Source organism: Leuciscus leuciscus (genome assembly GCF_965113295.1).
Source record: "Leuciscus leuciscus genome assembly, chromosome: 6".
Classification (NCBI taxonomy): Eukaryota; Metazoa; Chordata; class Actinopteri; order Cypriniformes; family Leuciscidae; genus Leuciscus; species Leuciscus leuciscus.
This window is the reverse complement of record NC_138730.1, coordinates 42,196,873-42,215,257: the sequence shown is the minus strand read 5'-3', so window position 1 is coordinate 42,215,257 and position 18,385 is coordinate 42,196,873. Positions and strand designations below refer to the sequence as shown.

General features: G+C 37.5%; 1 protein-coding gene across 1 annotated transcript in view; it reads right to left on the bottom strand.

The window, feature by feature from the left end:
- Nucleotides 1-1,314: 1,314 nt before the first annotated feature.
- The window catches only part of LOC309501349 (uncharacterized protein), a gene marked incomplete at its 3' end in the record, with an annotated part of 36,088 nt that continues 19,017 nt past the window's right edge, over nucleotides 1,315-18,385 (bottom strand). The window contains exons 2-4 of the mRNA XM_082173398.1: nucleotides 14,622-14,672; nucleotides 11,699-11,865; nucleotides 1,315-1,380 (exon numbers count right to left, since the gene is read on the bottom strand). Coding sequence (XP_082029524.1) covers nucleotides 1,315-1,380; nucleotides 11,699-11,865; nucleotides 14,622-14,672 — 284 coding nt within the window. The remainder of the gene's footprint in view (nucleotides 1,381-11,698; nucleotides 11,866-14,621; nucleotides 14,673-18,385) is intronic.

Sequence of the window (18,385 nt, the reverse complement as noted above, 5' to 3'; positions counted from 1 at the left end):
CAGCTCTACCTGCGTCTCCCTCCCTGCCGTTCATTCCTGATGATGATTTCTCTTTCAGAGGCCTTTCAATTACCTGATGCAGGAGATAATGCCAGGCCAAAGTCTCAAAGACACATCACCGCGGGCCTGCTTTCATCTATGGAGAAGCTCCCTGTGCTGCACATGCAAACAGTTCCCTCCGTCGACTGAGCTCTTCAAAGGTAATGTTTGAAGGCGATTGCTCTTTCTGCTGCCTCAACTCAGTTCTTTTCTTTAAAGTGAGGTTTATAGTGTGTGTGTGTGTGTGTGTGTGTGTGTGTGTGTGTGTGTGTGTGTGTGTGTGTGTGTGTGTGTGTGTGTGTGTGTGTGTGTGTGTGTGTGTGTGTGTGTGTGTGTGTGTGTGTGTGTGTGTGTGTGTGTGTGTGTGTGTGTGTGTGTGTGTGTGTGTGTGTGTGTGTGTGTGTGTGTAGGCTTAGAGCTTCTAACGTCAATGACGTCACCTACTGTGACCTATCGCATCATCACCACCAGACACATGAAACTTGACCTGGGGCATCTCAAAAAAACACTGCCAAATCTAATCAGCTTTTCTCATGAATATGAATTAGCTGTCGTCATGTTGTAATGTATTATTACTTAACACCATCTAGGTTTGCAACTCACTTGGTTTTGGAACAGAGCTTCGAATTGAATCATATATTTGGACCAGACTGACAACCCAGATATGAATGCAACAAAACAAAAACAAAAAAATCCCAAACCTCAGACACTAATGAGCAACATTAGACTGTTTCTTGCCCTCTAAAGGAATGGTCTCTAGATGCTCACCACCAACAAGTTGTTCTTTAAACAGTTTTAAAAGTCTTTGGAGTTCAACCGAATCCAGCAGACATCACAGCCTACAAAGGTAAAAGTCTCTCAAATGTCACAGGTCATTCCCAGCAGCCCTGTTGACAGAGGAAAGGTCTCACAGGAGGACATTAGAAGGTCTCTCTCCAATGCACAACTCACATGAATTTGAAAACACCAAACCAAGAGAGAAACCACACACCATTTGTGGACTAACTGCAGCATATTGCACACAAAAAATTACACACACAAGAACTTTATCAAAAATATATACTGTGCCAGAGCAGGTTATGGATAGCATGAAGGCCTGAGATGCCAAATGAGTCCCAGGTGGGTTTAGAATGAGTCAGAGATCTGAAAAGTCCCATTGAGTTCCAGTGAATGATTTAAAGTTTGATATTTTCCAAATAGATTCCTGACATTTCGTCAGCACACACACACACACACACACACGAATGGCTCATTTCAGATTCTGATTTAAAGTATTTATCTGTCCGACTGAAGAATGGTGACATTATTCTTCCAATCATCTGTTGGCATCTGATCCAGAGGCTTTAATGAGAATTTAACAGAGTTAATATAACAGTAACCAATATTAAGAACATGCCATGTGACACGCTGAACAAATTGAGACATCTCGCCTGTAAATGTTACAAATCGCTTGTGTCACAGTACATGAGTCCGTGAAGCCATATTGTCAAAAGAGAATTAAGTGATCACTATTAAGAGCACACATGCTAATGAGGGCCGTCTGAACGAGTGATTTTAGCATACTCATGCAACTGGTGCCAAAGTCATTCTGAGGTGCTAAATGATGGAAATTTGATTTGCCCATTTAATGACCAAAAATCGAATGAAAAATGTAACAACAGCAGGGCTAAATGGAAAGATCAACGTCCTCCTGGGGAAAAAAAATATATTTGTACCTTTATCAGCTCTAACCAGATTTACCAAAATCTAAATTAAATAAATAAATCCATGGCAAAATAAATGACAAAATAAATAAATGGGTAAATTAATAAATAAATGGATATGAAGATCCAATTACATGAAGAAGAATGTGTGCGTGTGTGTGTGTGTGTGTGTGTGTGTGTGTGTATATGTGTGTGTGTGTGTGTGTGTGTGTGTGTGTGTGTGTGTGTGTGTGTGTGTGTGTGTGTGTTATGTTAATGCATAAACAAGATCAATACGACAATTTCACATTGACTGTAATTTATCAATTATCTCCTGACACGCTGACCTTGGCTAAACTACTGTATTTTAAAGGAGAACTTGGTAACTTTTTTAACTTAATAAAACTGTCTAGAAATCATTTGGATGGTTAAACAACCTGTTCTGGTGATATTGGTGACTTTCCCAGCTCCCCCCAGCGTTCCCAGGCGGAAAACCAACCTTGCAACTTGGGGACTACCGTCCCGGCAAGATAGAAATTGGAAGTCTCGTGAGAAGCGAGAACTAGAACGAGAACGAGCGCGAAACACGAATTGCTTTACGGCAATTCGACATAAACACACACGCATGTATGATGTATTACCAGATTACCCACCTCGGTAGACATAGCTCCACACGATACAGTTGGCTTGCTCCGATCAAAACAAACGCACATGAGAAGCGGTAGAGAGGGGGAGGAGGCCGCCGCAAGTGAGTTTTTACGACCTTGTTGTGAAATATACGCCCCCCCACAGCTGTAGGGGGAGCTCGTGGGGAAAACATGCGACAACAAAAGGGAAAATCAGCGAAGAAGTGACTAGAGTTCGCTAGAGTTGCCGAGTTCTGCTTTAAGTCATAAATCGAGTCAACTAGCACTGGTTTTCAATTATTATTACTTGGGCTTATTTTGAGCTATTGTACTCTGATAAGACTGTAAACAAAACTATTTCTTTGAGATACCCAATGCAACGCTCTCAAGAATATTACACACAGCTCAGGTTCTCTGATGTGAGCCGTCACTGATCAAAGATGACTGGATATGCTAATGAGGCCTTTCCTCTTGACCTCTTTATGACCTTAGGCATGAAGTGGCAAACTTCATATCCATCAATGGGTTGCTGCCTAAAATCGATACACTGGGATATTAGAGCTGATGAAGAGACCAGATCCGCAGTCACAATCAGACCACCAGCTGTGTACAATATTACACTCTTAACAAGAATGAATGAATTATTACTAGTATTATTTAAAAAAAGGAACGAAATCGATGCAAAATCGAAGACACGCTGACAATGATTTGCTACTTGCTACTTGCCATTTATTAGGAGGAAAGGACATTTTCATTTTCCAAAGCATAAAAAAAAAAAAGAAGGTTAATGGTGCAAAGATTTGTGTTCTGTTTACTAAAACAGAAAGATCTGCGAATGCCACTTTCAAGACCAGAGTTGAAATGTTCCACTTCTGACCTCAAGAGAAATTCATTTTCTTATGCAATTTTTTATGTCATGAACACAAAGTGATTGATTTTCCAAATGATGATTTTCGATGAGTTTGGATCGAGATGATTGATCTTTCCTGATTTTTCAAGTAAAATCTCTTACTTTGAGTGTCGTTCCACTCCAGTCATTATTTTGAAGTAAGGAAAATTTTAGTTGTCTGGAAAACATACAAGCATATAGATGATCTCAATGCTAACACACATGGATTAAAAAGCTTTTCAGCATTTCAGATTGCATGGAAAGAGAACACTTAAAGAGATACCTCACGCTCTTGCTCGTCCATATAATGGCAGTGAATTGCAAACAGCATGAACCTTTTTAAAAAGCCACAAAAGAATCACAAAATGATCCTATCCTATTATTAAATACTTTAAAATTAACAACAATATTGGTGTATCCAAAAGGTCAATGTTTATAATGATTGTATTGATTATTTCTATCCATATTATTAATTTATGATTTGTTCCTTATTAATTGTATCTTTAAATGTATGTATTCCTTAATATATTAACCATCATCATATATTCACGTATATACTCATTATTGTTACTCATTTATGTTAATCTTTTACTCTATTTAATTTGTATTTATATACTATTATCCAAGAGTATGTATATTGTACTCACATGTTCATATACATTAATATTTTAGTTACACTGTAAATGTAATTAGTTAGACTTAAAGAAAACATGCAAATCGATAATTGCCTTAAAAAACTAAGAGAAATCGGAATAGTATGTTTACTGACAAATGCTTAGTATTGTTCACTTACACGAGAGTTCTAGTAACTAAAAAAGAACTGTAGAGAGTACTTGATCATTTACTTTAGATTTACTCTCGACTTAACATAGCTTCTCCAAATTGCTGACTCCCGAGTGCATTGGCCCTGTCCCAAATGGCACACTCCGGACTTGTGGACTTCCTCAGAGTCCACACTTTGGTGACGTCATGTAGTGCAGACCTATAGGGCCCTTGGCGCGAGTCCACGAGGGCGCATTGAGAGGTATTTTTGGGACAGACTCGATCGGCATGCCGGAAATAACGGTCTGGTTGTTGTTGGACAGGAGAAATCACATTTTTGCGCTCCGACGTCTTATCTGCATGTCCACTACACAGCCTAATTTTACAGTTCTATATTTTGATATTATGCATATCACCTGGGCATTAGACAATAGATACATCATGCTTATTTAAATGATGTATACAGTTGTACATAATAATACATAATGTTCCATTTGAACTAAGATTACAATTTTAAAACATAATTTAAACATATTTTTTTCCATTTACAGGTTTCAATATTCATACTATGTTTACATATTACTCAGTAAAGCCCTGCCATTCGGTTCTATTTATTTAATGAATCATAATGCGATCGTATTTGAGACATCAACCACTGGTCGATGACCATAATGTTTGTATAAACTGTAGGTAACAACTGGTAAAATGTACATTTAGGTCATACAAACAGTAATATTTTCTTCTCAGCCATGTCAACAATTATCCGTGAGTGAAATCTCCTCCCATCTGTTGTCTGATTGGCCTTTCGCAAGGATTCCTGGGTAGTTAAAGTGCGTGGAGCCTGCATCTATGCGGGCTTCGTGGAAGACCGCTTCAAGGGTACAAAGGGGGCGCTGCTGAGCACACTTCAGAGCGGTAAAATGCTGAATGGGACGGCCTACGGACTCGTAGACTCAGCGAGCACGCGCAATTCAAGTCCACGAGACCGAAAGTCCGCATGAAGTGCGCCATTTGGGACAGGGCCAATTGCAGCATCAATAAATTATGCAATTGCTGTTTTTTTTGCCAATTTTATTTGTATAACAAATTGTTACCATTGTTGTGTTTTGTGTGCTGAATGTTGAAGTCTGTGTGTGACTCAAGCATGGTCAATTGCAAGATATTGTCACAAATATAGAGGTATTATAGCAACTCAATTAAAAGTTTCACAAGGTTTTTTATGACATAAGTGTTAGCAATACAATTTTAAAAGATCATTATTCGACATGAAAAATAGACTAGTTAATGATCTAGTTAGAAGTTAGGTCACATTTTAAAACCCATTTATTACTTCCCTTCCTTAGAAACCAAATAACTGTGATTTCTTGTTGCATCGCTGCAACAGCAAGAAGAGAATTACAGCATTATAAATGAAGTTCAAAGTGCTCAACCGAAGGGAACACCGATCACCATAATGGTGAGTTCAAACAAAAACATCTTAGGAAAATCAACATCAATTTAGTCAGCTTATGTGATATCCTCTCAATTTTTTCAGTTGTATTGACAAGTTGTGTTGTATTGCATTGACAAATTTCAGTTGTATTGTATTGACAATTCAAGATGACTTTGGGACATGAGTGAATGCAACTAGAGAAAGATAAGTGGAGGAAATTAGTGAAAAGTCTATTAAGAATTGCCCTGCCTCAAAAACTGTTTTTTTGTTTTTGTTTGTTTTTGCTTGACAAAATGGCACTCAAACCAATCAATTAATCTTAACTTGGGTTTTATGAGTAAACAAGGCATATGTGAATAGTACAGATTTCTATATTTTTATATAATAGGCGAGGGTATTATGAATGTGTAAAAGGAGCATCTCCGTCTTTGCCAGCAAAGATGGGTCATGGCTCATTACTAGGTGCAAAATGTCATGAGAGAATTGTCAAACAATTCAAAAATCACATTTGCATTTCTCAATGCAAGATAGCAAACAATTTAGGTCTTTCACTATCTACTATATATAATATTGTGAAAAGATTCAGGGAATCCAGATAAATCAAAGCAGGAAACCTCTGTTAAATGTGCATGACCTTTGAGCCCTCATGTGACACGGCATGAGAAACCGTCATGCTACTCTGTTAAATACAGCCACATGTGTTCGGGAACATTGGAAAACCATTGTCACTTAACACAGTCTGCAGTTGCATCAAGGAATGCCACTTGAATCTCTGTTACGCAAGTAAAAAGCTATACATCAGTTCTATGCAGAGAAGCTGCTGAGTTCTCCGGGCCCGAGCTCATCTCAGATAGTCCAAAACACAGTGAGAATATGTGCTGTGGTCCACGTTTCAGCATGTTTTTGGGAACATTGGACATCGAGTTCTCAGTCCAAAAGACGAGAGGGACAATCCAGACTTTCATCAGCGACATGTTCAAAAGCACGCATCTGTCATGGTATGGGGGTGCATCAGTGCAAACGGCATGGGGGACTACCATTGACATGGAGGCGTGTATTGGGATTGTACAGAGACATAAACTGCCATCGAGATGACATGTTTCCTGGGAAATCCATGGTTATTAGAGCAAGACAATGCCAGGCCTCATTCTGCACGTGTAACAGCAGAGGGGTCTAGATCTGTCTCCTATTGAAAATGTATGGCCCATCATGGAAAGGAGGATCAGACAACTCCGGCCACGGACTGTCGAGCAGCTGTCTTTTATGAGGCAAGATCGGGCAAAAATTCCACTTGCAAAACTTCAACAATTAGTATCCTCAATTCCCAAACAATTAAAATGTGTAATTAACAGGAGATGTGTGACACCGCGGTAAACGGAGTGTGTTTATTTGTTTATATTCACAAAATACAATTAAGTTGGTGAATGAAAGCATCGGAAATCTTTTCTTTGTACTTTTATTGTTAACGGGTAGAAGAGAATTAACAAAATCACAGATTCTTGATTATATTGCATTTTACAAAATGTCCCAATTTTCTCTGGAAATGGGGTTGTAAAGAGTGTTAGTTAGAACAGCTGTTGGATTTTACAATGTACTTGTGTTTTGATATTAGATTCCTTCCAACTACTATCTAAGTGATCATTTCTCAGAATTAGTAATTCACAGTCCTGTGTTATTTTCCAGAAACAGTGTTTTTATGATAATATATGATATTTTAAAATGATTGCTTCGCTGTCTTTGTTCTAAAGGTGTCCAAACCACACCTCGTATATCTATTTTCATCTTTGACATCTGACCGGTCACGCCGACCTAGCCGTTACACCAACTATAATGGTAATGGATAAGTCTGTTTGACCTTTTCTTATTACACCGAAACATACGTTTAGGAAAATAAGTTCCCTGTATATATATATATATATATATATATATATATATATATATATATATATATATATATATTCGCTGCACTTATTTTGCTCTTCACTTCTGCTTCTTCTCTTTTACGTCTCCTTTTATTCTTACTTCTTTTGAGTCCTTCTTTCTTTATACTCTGATCTTCACAATCTTCATCTGTTAGACACTTAGACACTGTTAGACTTTATTATAAACTATTGAATAAGATAGATCTTGTTTTTGTTTAAACCTTTACTTAATCGATTTGATGTCTGTTTGATTTTACATTTTTACTTAATCAATTTGTTATTCCTTATTCAAATTACATTTTTGACATAATCATTGCTTGCCTGCCTGGATCTCACTGCATCAAATATATTTAATAGTACCAATTTAACATGTTAAATTGACAGCTTTACTTATTATGCGATAAATCACATTTAACGCCCGGTCTGATTTATCGATGTGTGCAGTTCTTTTCTTCCATTTCAGGGTATTGTAATATCGACAGCATTCAGACAGGTGCTTGATAATGAGTCTGAGCAATATTCCTTTTTATCAATTTAACCTCCGATACCGAATGCAACAGGTTATGCTAACAACGCCGCTAATGAGCATAACTAAATTCTGACAACAGGCTCGGGAACAAACACACCATTTATAACAATAATTTTAAGGGCGGCAACTCTCTGTTGCAGTGCGTCATAATGAATACTTCATGAAAATAATCAAATGCCACTCACACTAATGAGTAAATACTTAAAGCAGTATCATTAGAAAAGTTATTTAATACAAGTTCAAATCAATGAGGGCTATTTCTTATGATATGACATTTAATTTAAAGTGTTTTGTCAGCAGACATATTGTATTATAAAGACTTTATGGAGTCGCGTTATGCTTTTTTGCACTCATGCATGCATTTTTTGCATGTTTAAAGGATAAAATTGCAATTATTTTCCGACCCACATTATCTCATTTCACTCTCTCATGCTAATTCTGTGCCTTCGTTTTTTCCAGATTGATCCTTTCCAAATGTTCCTTAAAAAAACTAAACTAAATTGTGATTTTATCACATGACATGTCAGTACCTCCACCTCCCTCCCCAACAAGAAGCAATAATCATAGCAATCTCAAAAACACACATTTCTTTCACACTCAAAGACAACTTTCTTCTCTAGTGGTGCACTACAAACAGAGCTTTCAGTGACATGCAACATCTGCCTTCATTAAGTATCCCAACACAAATTAAATTGCTCATTAGTGTGCTAAGCCTTAACACTCATGCTCTATTTTGGCAAAACCCCAAAATACAACTTTGTGGATTGTCTCAGCAGAGTCAAACAGGCAGAAGGCAAGAGTTTAAAAGTTATATAGGTATTTAAACTATTCATTGATCCATCAACTAAGTAAGATTTTCAATTATCTGCCTCTGACTGCTACAAGAATAAAAACTGGTGTTCAGTGCCATTAGATAGAACTGTTCTCAATGGACACTGTTTGAACAATCTGCAGCATTGACGGTCAAATGAAATAGTCTGACTGCACTCTTTGGACCATAGTAGACACGTTGACATGGTTTGATTACTTAGTTGGGTTTGATTCTATCCACCTTACTTTGCAATGCGGAAGTAAGCTACTTTCTGAGAATGTGTGAGACTTTCATTAGCCGCTACAGGTGTCAGGGTCTTATTTTGAGTTTGGTGACAGAATCCTGACACTAATGTTGTCTGTCTTGTCCTTGTGTGAGCGTAAGGCATTCGGGTTGTTCTCTGGGCTGTGCGCTCATGTTTTGGGTGTTTTTGTGAGTACCTGGCTTCCGTCATGTTTGTTTCTGTGTGCCATGTGCTCTTTTGTCCGTCTTTATTTTTAACCCTGCCCTCTTGTTACCTGATTATTGGTTTATTTACCCCACCTGCTCTCACTTGTTACCCTCCTGATTTCCTTCCCTCTTTAAGGGCCGTTTACATGACACCCTTTTCAACTAAAATGGAAAACTTTGTATGCGTTTTGCCTGTTCATTTCCATGACAACGGCGTTTCGGGGATCTGAAAATGCTAACTTTTGAAAACAGGTTTCAAAGTGCAAGTTTTTGAAATCGATACCTTTATCGTCTCTGTGTAAACTACAAAAATGCGCATTTGTGAAAACGGTGACTTCATGTGTGTGTGTATTACGTGTTCAGTCTATAGGCGTGTAGTGTTTCTTTACAAAGGCCTCGTTTACACTGCAGGTCTTGAGGCCCAATTCTGATTTGTTGCCTATATCCGATTTCTTCGACCGTCCGTTTACACGTTCTTTCAATTGTGACCCATATCCAATTCATGTGTTTACACTTACCATACTATCTGAAACATCTTAAATGCATGCTTAAAGGGGGTTCTTGCACAGATGGACAAACGCGAAATATGCTTGATGCTAGTTTTGCGATATAGCCTATGCGAAGTTTGTCAAACATCACCATGATTTTGAGGCGGAGAAGGACAAAAAGGGCCATCATCTTTGCATCATTGTGCATATACTTCAGTTATTGTGTGCGAGAGAGTTCTCAGGACTGGTGGGGAGCAGATTGTGGCGGGCTTTAAAGAGGAGCATTGGGTCTGAAATTTTAGGATGAGCAAGCCAACCTATATCAAAATATGTTGTGTCAACGTTTGTCCACATTCCTCTCCTACGATGACACAACGTTTTGTCGGGCCAGCCGTCCCTTTGCAGATGCGCGTCGAGATTGCTCTCGCCATTAAACCGCGGAGATGCCTAATGCCTCAGAAAATCCGATCTGCCTGTTTACATGACAGTCGCATTGGCACATATCTGATTTGTACCGGATTTATTTCCACATATGAATGAGGCCTGAAACCGATCTCGAAATATCCGAATGCATGCGTTTTTTTCCTGTTTACACAGTCATAGAACACATCCGATCTGTGTCACATATGAGCAAAAAGTCGGAATTGGGTCACATTTCACTGACAGTGTAAACGAGGCCAAAGTGACATCGCCACTTACTGGCCTGGCATGCATAATACAGTTATTTTTTGCAGGTCCGTGTGAACAGGGATTGTTTTGATAACGTTGTCATTTGCACACGAAAAACGCGAAGGATTTTTTTTTTTCGTTTTTGGTACATCGTTGTCACGTAAACATACCCTTATCCTTCCTTTGTTCTCTGTCCTGTGCCAGTTCATTGTGGATGTATTCCCGTTAGGTCCAGCCCATTATTATCCTTGCCCATTGCCGGTCTGTTTTTCCCCAACGGGGTACTTTTGTTATCTGGTTTTTGTTACAAATAAAAGCCAGTTATTTTCTCTGGATCTTTGAGTCCTTGCCTCTTCTCTGAACCATTTTCTGAACTATAAACCGTTCTGGAGCCCACTTGAATGCATCTCAGACCTTCTCAAGTGGACAGCAGCCGGTTTCTTGGTGCTGCAGTTTGCAAATACCCAAAAAGAATTCTTGATATCAGATATAAAAATGTTCAGGGAATTTCAGCTCTGCTTGATCCACTTATGATATGCTCAGCGGTGCTAAGTCTCAAGTGTTCTCAATCCAGTCAACTAATGCTCTGACACAACTCCATCTGTAGAGTAAGCAATGAAAACTAGCAACAGATTCTGCCGGTCAAATTGAAGTTCAACTCATCAGAAATTCAGGTCATTAACTTAACATGACAGCCATGTTTCTCATCTACTATGACTTCAAAATCTTTAAAGGCTAAATCTTTATAGAGATATATTAAACGCCTTACAAGTAGACAATTCCCACTTTTCCAAGTGAACCAGCAATCTAAATGTACCAGCAAAGGCAAATTTAGCTTTTGCATTCTTTGTTACCACTGTCGCCTTTGGCTTGCTTAGTTGGGGACACTTAGTATTCAGTAATATTATTGATTTGACTGCATTTACAGTATTGGATGAGAACAAAACCTGAAGTGAATTTATATTTGACTATTTTTGCTACATCAACACTGTTATTGAACAGAATTTAATCAGCACTGAACTGAATTGATCTGAATAAGGACACTGTCTTCTGTAGAGCTGCTTATACCTGAATTGAACCTGTTTATCACTGTAGAGCTTCTCATTTCTGAGAAGGGATCTCAAAAAGTCTCAAACGGCACTCATATTGCCCAGGATACCAAAGTACGCAATCAAAAGTCAGGGATCTCAATATTATGAACTAAAACATTTCTCATCAAATTTTTCCAATGACAAATACACCTGCTATCTTAATTCATTTTGGGAGAAACTTCTGAGACAAAGTTGATAATCGAGAAAACATTTGCAGTTCCCAGATCGGTCCGCCCTGTCAGTGGACATGATCGCATGACCTGTAAAGCAACTGTTGACCACAATAAAAGGAGAGAGATGAACCTGACAGCAGTTTTTTCTGTTGCCTCTGGGACGTCTGTAGCGGGAAGCTCATCCGCCAGGATCTCTTCTATTCTGCGTGGATCGTCTGGAATGTCCCTCTCAACTTTGCCCTTTTCCTTCTTCCCTGTCCCAGCGGTGAGTGTGTTCCACAGTGCACTCTGAGACTTTGAGCCTGGAAACAAGATGAATCGGAGTAAAGACTTTGATAAACTCCCATTTTTAAACTGCTTTCTAAAAGCAACACGTTATGTCTTTGCCTGACACAATATGACAAATATATGATCCGCCGTGCTTCAATGATATTGACAATACTATTGGTAATGCAATTACTATTGGTACATTTAGCCTCCAATTATTTCTTTTCTTTTCTTTTAATTTTATGTTGTCATTTATTTTGTTTTATTACATTAAATAACTTTATTATATAAATAGCCTAAATAATTTATATAATTATATAAATAATTCAATTTTTTTAAATCAAACCACTGATTTGAAAATGAAACTGAAATATTTAAAGCCTTTCCCATGCCTTTAGAATGATTATTATTATTATTTTGCAGTATTCTGATTCAAAATAACAGCAATGGCAACAGAAGACCAAAACAGGAATACTGAAAATGTTTTTAAAGCCTCCTCTAGAGATCTTAATGGCCTAGTTGTTGATTCATGGTACATAATATTGATTTGCTCCCACCAATGCTGTGCACATCGTTACCATCGTGAGATCATATATTCATAATATTGTCATTCAGATGCAATCTTTGTGCCTCCTCTGAAAAGCTGAGATTCTTTGGATCAAGTGCAAAGCCCATTAAACTCATCTATTGATGGATGCTGCCACCTAGTGACAAGCCCATGTAAAGTGTTATGTCTGTTAAAAGGACATCAGCCATCTGACTCAGACTGGGTAGTAGAAATTACTATTATTGGAGTCAAGACCAAACCGAGACCAAGACTGTATACCAATAAAGGTATTTAAATACTTAATCAAGTTTTCACCTTATTTAATTTTTCCAAAAAGCATTAAAATCACAAATTCAAAAAAAACTAATTACATCACAAAAGTCTCATACAACTTTCATATGAAACTCCACTGTGTGGGGTCATAAAGACTGGTTGAGATATTGAGGAACTTTTGTAGAGATAATCAATTGTTGACTTGTCTCAAAAGTCTATAAGCTGATATCCATGCAGACCAAGGCCACGTTTATGTGGTCTAGAGCAGTGTTTCTCAACCGGTGGGTTGCAAGACGGTTTTGAGTGTTTGGTCAAAGAAAAAAGAACAACAACAAAACGTAGTTTGAAATGTTTTTCTGGTGCAAGGCTTTTATTTTGAAAGGCGTGCGTGAAAGTTGTTGACTCTTCTGTCAGACCCACCTAAAGAGTGCCTGAGAGAAATAAAAAAATCGCTGTCCAGCTGTCAGACGTTGTCAGTGTCATTATTCGATTCTAAAAGTTATTCTGAAGTTATTTTCGTATCTTGCTATGAAATACAAAGTCTCTCACCAAAGACAAACAAAAAGTTTCCTGTCAGACTTTTATACTGTGCTTGTGGTGCGCAAATGCAGAGGCATGCGCTGTATATTATTGAGCAAAGAAATTACAAACACCATTAGGACCACTATCGTAAAAGACGATTGACTATTAGCATACAGTTAGGATTGGCGGTATGGTTCTGTTCTGGGCGAGAACAGCCTAGCATGGATAAGAGCAGCAATAACCCCCCTTAGGGTAAACAGAACAGAACCAACATCAATGTATTACAGATATCATTAATGTCAATATTTTAATGTACAACATGATTCAGGAATTTATTCTGATTCAAGGGGAATCAGAATGTCAAATCCTGACTGATGAGGGTAATGAGCTCCTGAGAAACGCCATAGCTGCTGATAATACAGTATATGGATGCTGTGATAGGCATCGTATTCCTATAGGTAGACGTGGATCAGCTGATGCGAGCTTGACTAACGTGACCTGCCAGAACTGACGCTACGCTTGATTTACGTTGTCGTAATTATATCATTACCAAAAAGTACCAATAAATTAAGGCTACATCATGTGTTAGCTGGGAAAGATGCTGGTACGATGTTCATTTTATTCATTAGGATTAGTGTCCATGTGTTATTAACAGTTCATGTTAGTATTGTGTATTTACCATAGTAACTGTAGTTTCCAAAATACCACTTTATTTTTACTTATTTTGAAATTTTTTATGTTTTAATGACTGTGGTGGCTCATTCAAACGTACTAACTTTGAACAAAAACTAGTTTGGGACTGCCTTTACTGTTCCTCATACTTATTCACCAGTGTTAGTGATATTTTGTGTGTCAACATTTTTGTGAAATAAATTTGGTTTTTAAAAGATATATATTATCATCTTTTTTTAGGAATTTGGTCAAATTTGGGTCGCCGCTTAATGACCATGGGAAAATGTGGGTCCCATGGCCAAACCAGTTGAGAACCACTGGTCTAGAGAGATCCCAAGACCATGACTCCATCTCTGCTAACAAAATGTCCACGCTTTTTGACTAATGAACCTACATGATTTGATCATGACTTTTTTTTCAGTCATTCGTAATTACTGGATACTTTTTTTTTTAGGAATGGAAATTTCAGTGCTGGTTTTAGACATTTTTTATAGACCTGGAAGTCCCTTTTAACATTTCCTGATATTTCCAGGTTTTCCATGACTGTGAAAATCCTGTTGTAAAGACATGCGGTGAGTGGTAGTGTTTCCACAGAATTTCTACAGCACTTTGTAAGATAAAAGCATCTGCTATATGAATAAATATAGTTGCAAATGAGTTCCTTCTACTTCATTTCAGCCCATTCCTTTTGAATATGAAACAAGATGTAGAATGTGTGCAAAAAAAAATGTAGGTAGTGCAGAGTTAATTTGTTGCTTTCTTAAAACACATACTTACGAGCAAATCTCGCCAGTGGTCGGCTGTTGGTCTCACCATCCTCATTAGCCACTACAGAGAAAAAGAGAGACACATGAATGCAGTGGCATTTTCTGTGTGTGTGTGTGTGTGCATCTCTAAAAAAAACATTAAAAACTTATTTCAAAAGCTTTTTCAGAGGCTAAGTAAAATACATCATTAAAAAGCTTCTTTTTTTTCTGCTTTTTTTTGCTCCTATTTTAATGTGTCTTTTTGCATAATGTGAATATAATGAACCGAGCTGCTGGAAAAGCTTGGAAGGCTGCTTTAATACGACTTCAGCCGCTGTCATATGAGCCTTTCATAAGTTTTTCAAATGGGTCTTGGTCAGTGGGGGACTGGCAAGGTGTTGTTGGTGTACTGTGAGTCACTTGCAATAAAAAATAGCACAACAACAAGAACAAAAAAAGACAGAGAAAATCAGAACAGTCCCCCAAAAAATTCTTTTGTGATGCTTGTATACTGAGAAGCACAATCAGAGAAGCACATTTCTATTGATTATTTTTTCATTTTCATAGTTTGTTGTGGTGTTCTTTGCACGTTACCATGCATTTGTTATCCACCTTATTCCTACGCCCCATGACGCTTTGCGCGGATTATGGGTGTAACTTCCGTTAAGATGTAAACAATCAGTGAAACGCTCGCTCTATGAACGCAATAAAAAAAAAGTGTCACAATGAGATGACATTAATCTACTCACCCTTCAACCATCGAACATTAAAAGTTAATTTAAAAGTGTAAAGCATCAACAATGTACTTCAACGGACCAAATAATCCTAAAAGCGCGAGTCTTTGGTTAAATATCACTAATATATGTATTATGTAACTGGTTGCCTTAATTAAAAATGTTCATTTACTTCAGGATTACGTGATACAAATTTAAAAGTGATTTCCGTCATTTTGACAGATTATAAATTGCATTTACCTGTGAAAACAAACCTGGAAAGAGACGTGAGGATTTGAGGAGAATAACGAGAGATTCTTCGTGCATTCCAGTGAATTATTAATGGAATATATCGTAAATTAAATGAGGGAGTTAGACGACAAATGTGCAGGATATGTTGTCCTTTTTCATACTTTTACAGCGGAATGCAAAGGGAAAAAAGAAGAGAATCACGAGGAAAAGAAAACAGCGACTGAAAAGAGCTCTTGCCATAGATATTCTTGTTATAACATGCCACGTTAAAATACCAAGTATAACGTTATTCTCATGATGTCTGAAAATAAATCATGAAGGAAAATTGACAGCTCATCCAGTCAAACTGACGGATCAGCTTTATTTGTAGGGCAAACTTATGATTTGGAATGATTCGTTTCAGCCTTTTTGAATGGAAGTTCCCCAAACCGGAAGTGCCACCCATAATTCAAAACGCAGTAAGGTCGTCACGAATAAGGTGGATATGGTGTTCTAGGAGGTTAAATAGAGTCCAGAGAAAAAGTCAAAAAAGCCTTTCTCTCATATTTAGGACTATAGATGTGACTCATTGACGTTTCTCTTGAGGGACTTTTCAGGTGTTTTATCATCCACAAGGCAAAACAAATATTTTTTTAGATTTAGATTTTTTTTTATGGTACATTACATTTACATTTAAATGTACATCATACTGTACATGGGCTGAACTCTGCATAGGAATGCACCGATATGAAAATTTGGCCAATACCGATAACCGATACTTCTTTGTATTTGAAAGCTGATAACCGATATATTGGCCGATAAATCTAAATCCAGATTCCTTTACAATTTTTGACAGCCTGATTCCAAAAACAAAAGTCTCACCATGTAAATCTATGACCCAAGCACACAATTATAATGTTCTTCTCAGTATAATTTATGTAGCCTACAGACTTGCACTGCACTTAACCATATTTTTCTTATTTCAAGCATATCAAAACCATCACGGTGAACAGTGTGTGTCTGAAGTGTCTCAGCTGAAGGAAATAATCCATTAGTTATCGGCTTTAATATATCGGCCAAATTTTCTAATCAGGCCGAAAACGATAACATTAAATATGAACATATATCCGCTGATACCGATATGGTGGCCGATATATGTGGTGCTTCCCTAACTCTGCAGGATGAGTTTCAAGGCAAAGTTTAGGTTTTGTTATCATTAACTGAAATTAAAAATCTTTTTCTACAATTGAAATAAAGCTGAAATAAAATATAAAGGCATAGATAATTACTAATAATTTAAGACTTATTTAAGACTATTATTAAATAATAAATAAATGAAAACTGGCAACAAAATGTTGCCTTTGCAAATAACTGAAATAAGGTCAAGTACTAAAATAAAATAAAAAGCTGAAATAAATTAAAGCTTAATTTAAATATTTTTAGAAAGCTTTTTAAATGACAAAAAAGCACAAACAAAATGACTAAAACAAACTAAAAGTATTAATAATTACTATAATAATACATAAATTATACTAAAATAACACAGACTTGAGGTTAGTGATTTGAATAAATGTACCAGTAATGCATGCATTGCATTCACATCCTTTTACAGTGCATTACTATGTCAGTGTAAACCTAGTCAGTTCACAGGTAAGTTCAAAGTTCAAGAGATTCTTTACACGTGCTGTAAGAGTTTCTTCTGTGCATTAATGTAAGTTGCATTGCCTGTTACAGTAAGGAGAACAAACCCAGCCTGGCTGATGCACCGGTCAATGAGATTGGATTTTGAGTATGCATTGCTCGAGCTGAGAAAAATCAGAACATGCATTAGTACAACACCATTTACACCACAACATCATACAACTCCCATTAAGTGTCATGACATTCTGTATCCAGACCTTAATAACGCTATGTTTCCCCAGCAGGCAAACCATTAAAAGCCCACAGAGTGACTCTGAGAGCGGGGAGGAAGTGGTCGTGTTGCTTTAGCCAATCATCATTAACGGTTCGTCATCACGCTCCACTGGACCTGATTGACAACATGTCACACAAAATGAGCTTAAAGCACACTGAGCAATTGATTGCTGGGCTGTGTAACCATGACGACAAGCAGATGTTTGAAAATGCCACGGAGTGTTGTGATGAAATGTGGATCTGAGATTCCCTGCTGCGTTCCTCTGCGATGTTGGCTAGTTTATCTACAGTATTAAAAGTGCGCAAGTTAAACAGTTTTGAAAGTATGGAGCTTTTTTTTATTATTAAATGTCCTATATAAATGCATCAGGACAGAGACTAAAAAAAAAAAACATCTCACACCTCTGATATTTCCATCATAACACCTTCCCTGTATACACCCTGTGACCGCTGTCCTCCCATGTGGGTGTGTGTTTCTCCGAAACAAACGGCTGATACACAGGACGGTGTGTCTGAGTAGGGAAAAATGTACAGTCAGATGTTTATCATCTCAAAATAGACCCCGACAAGGGGATCAGGACCAAGATGTGAAGCGCTTATTTTGTCATGATGAAGTCCATGGACATATAATATTAATTTAGGCTGAAATAATGTTATTATGTGAGAAGAAAGGAATGAAACTAGCGCAGCTATGCTGGAAGACAGTTGTGTGGATCGAAGGGCAAAAATATGATTTAGTGATTATCATACCAAAATATCGGACCAATCAGAAGCGATTATTCTAATAAGCTGTGTAATAGCGTGCAACAGATGCTTTCCGGAAGTAAAAACTTTCCATAATGAAAGTGACTTTTAACAATAACTGATAAACCTTTATAGACAGACCTGTTGTGAGCGCCGAGGTTGTTAATCGATTGTAAATGCTTTTGTTTATATT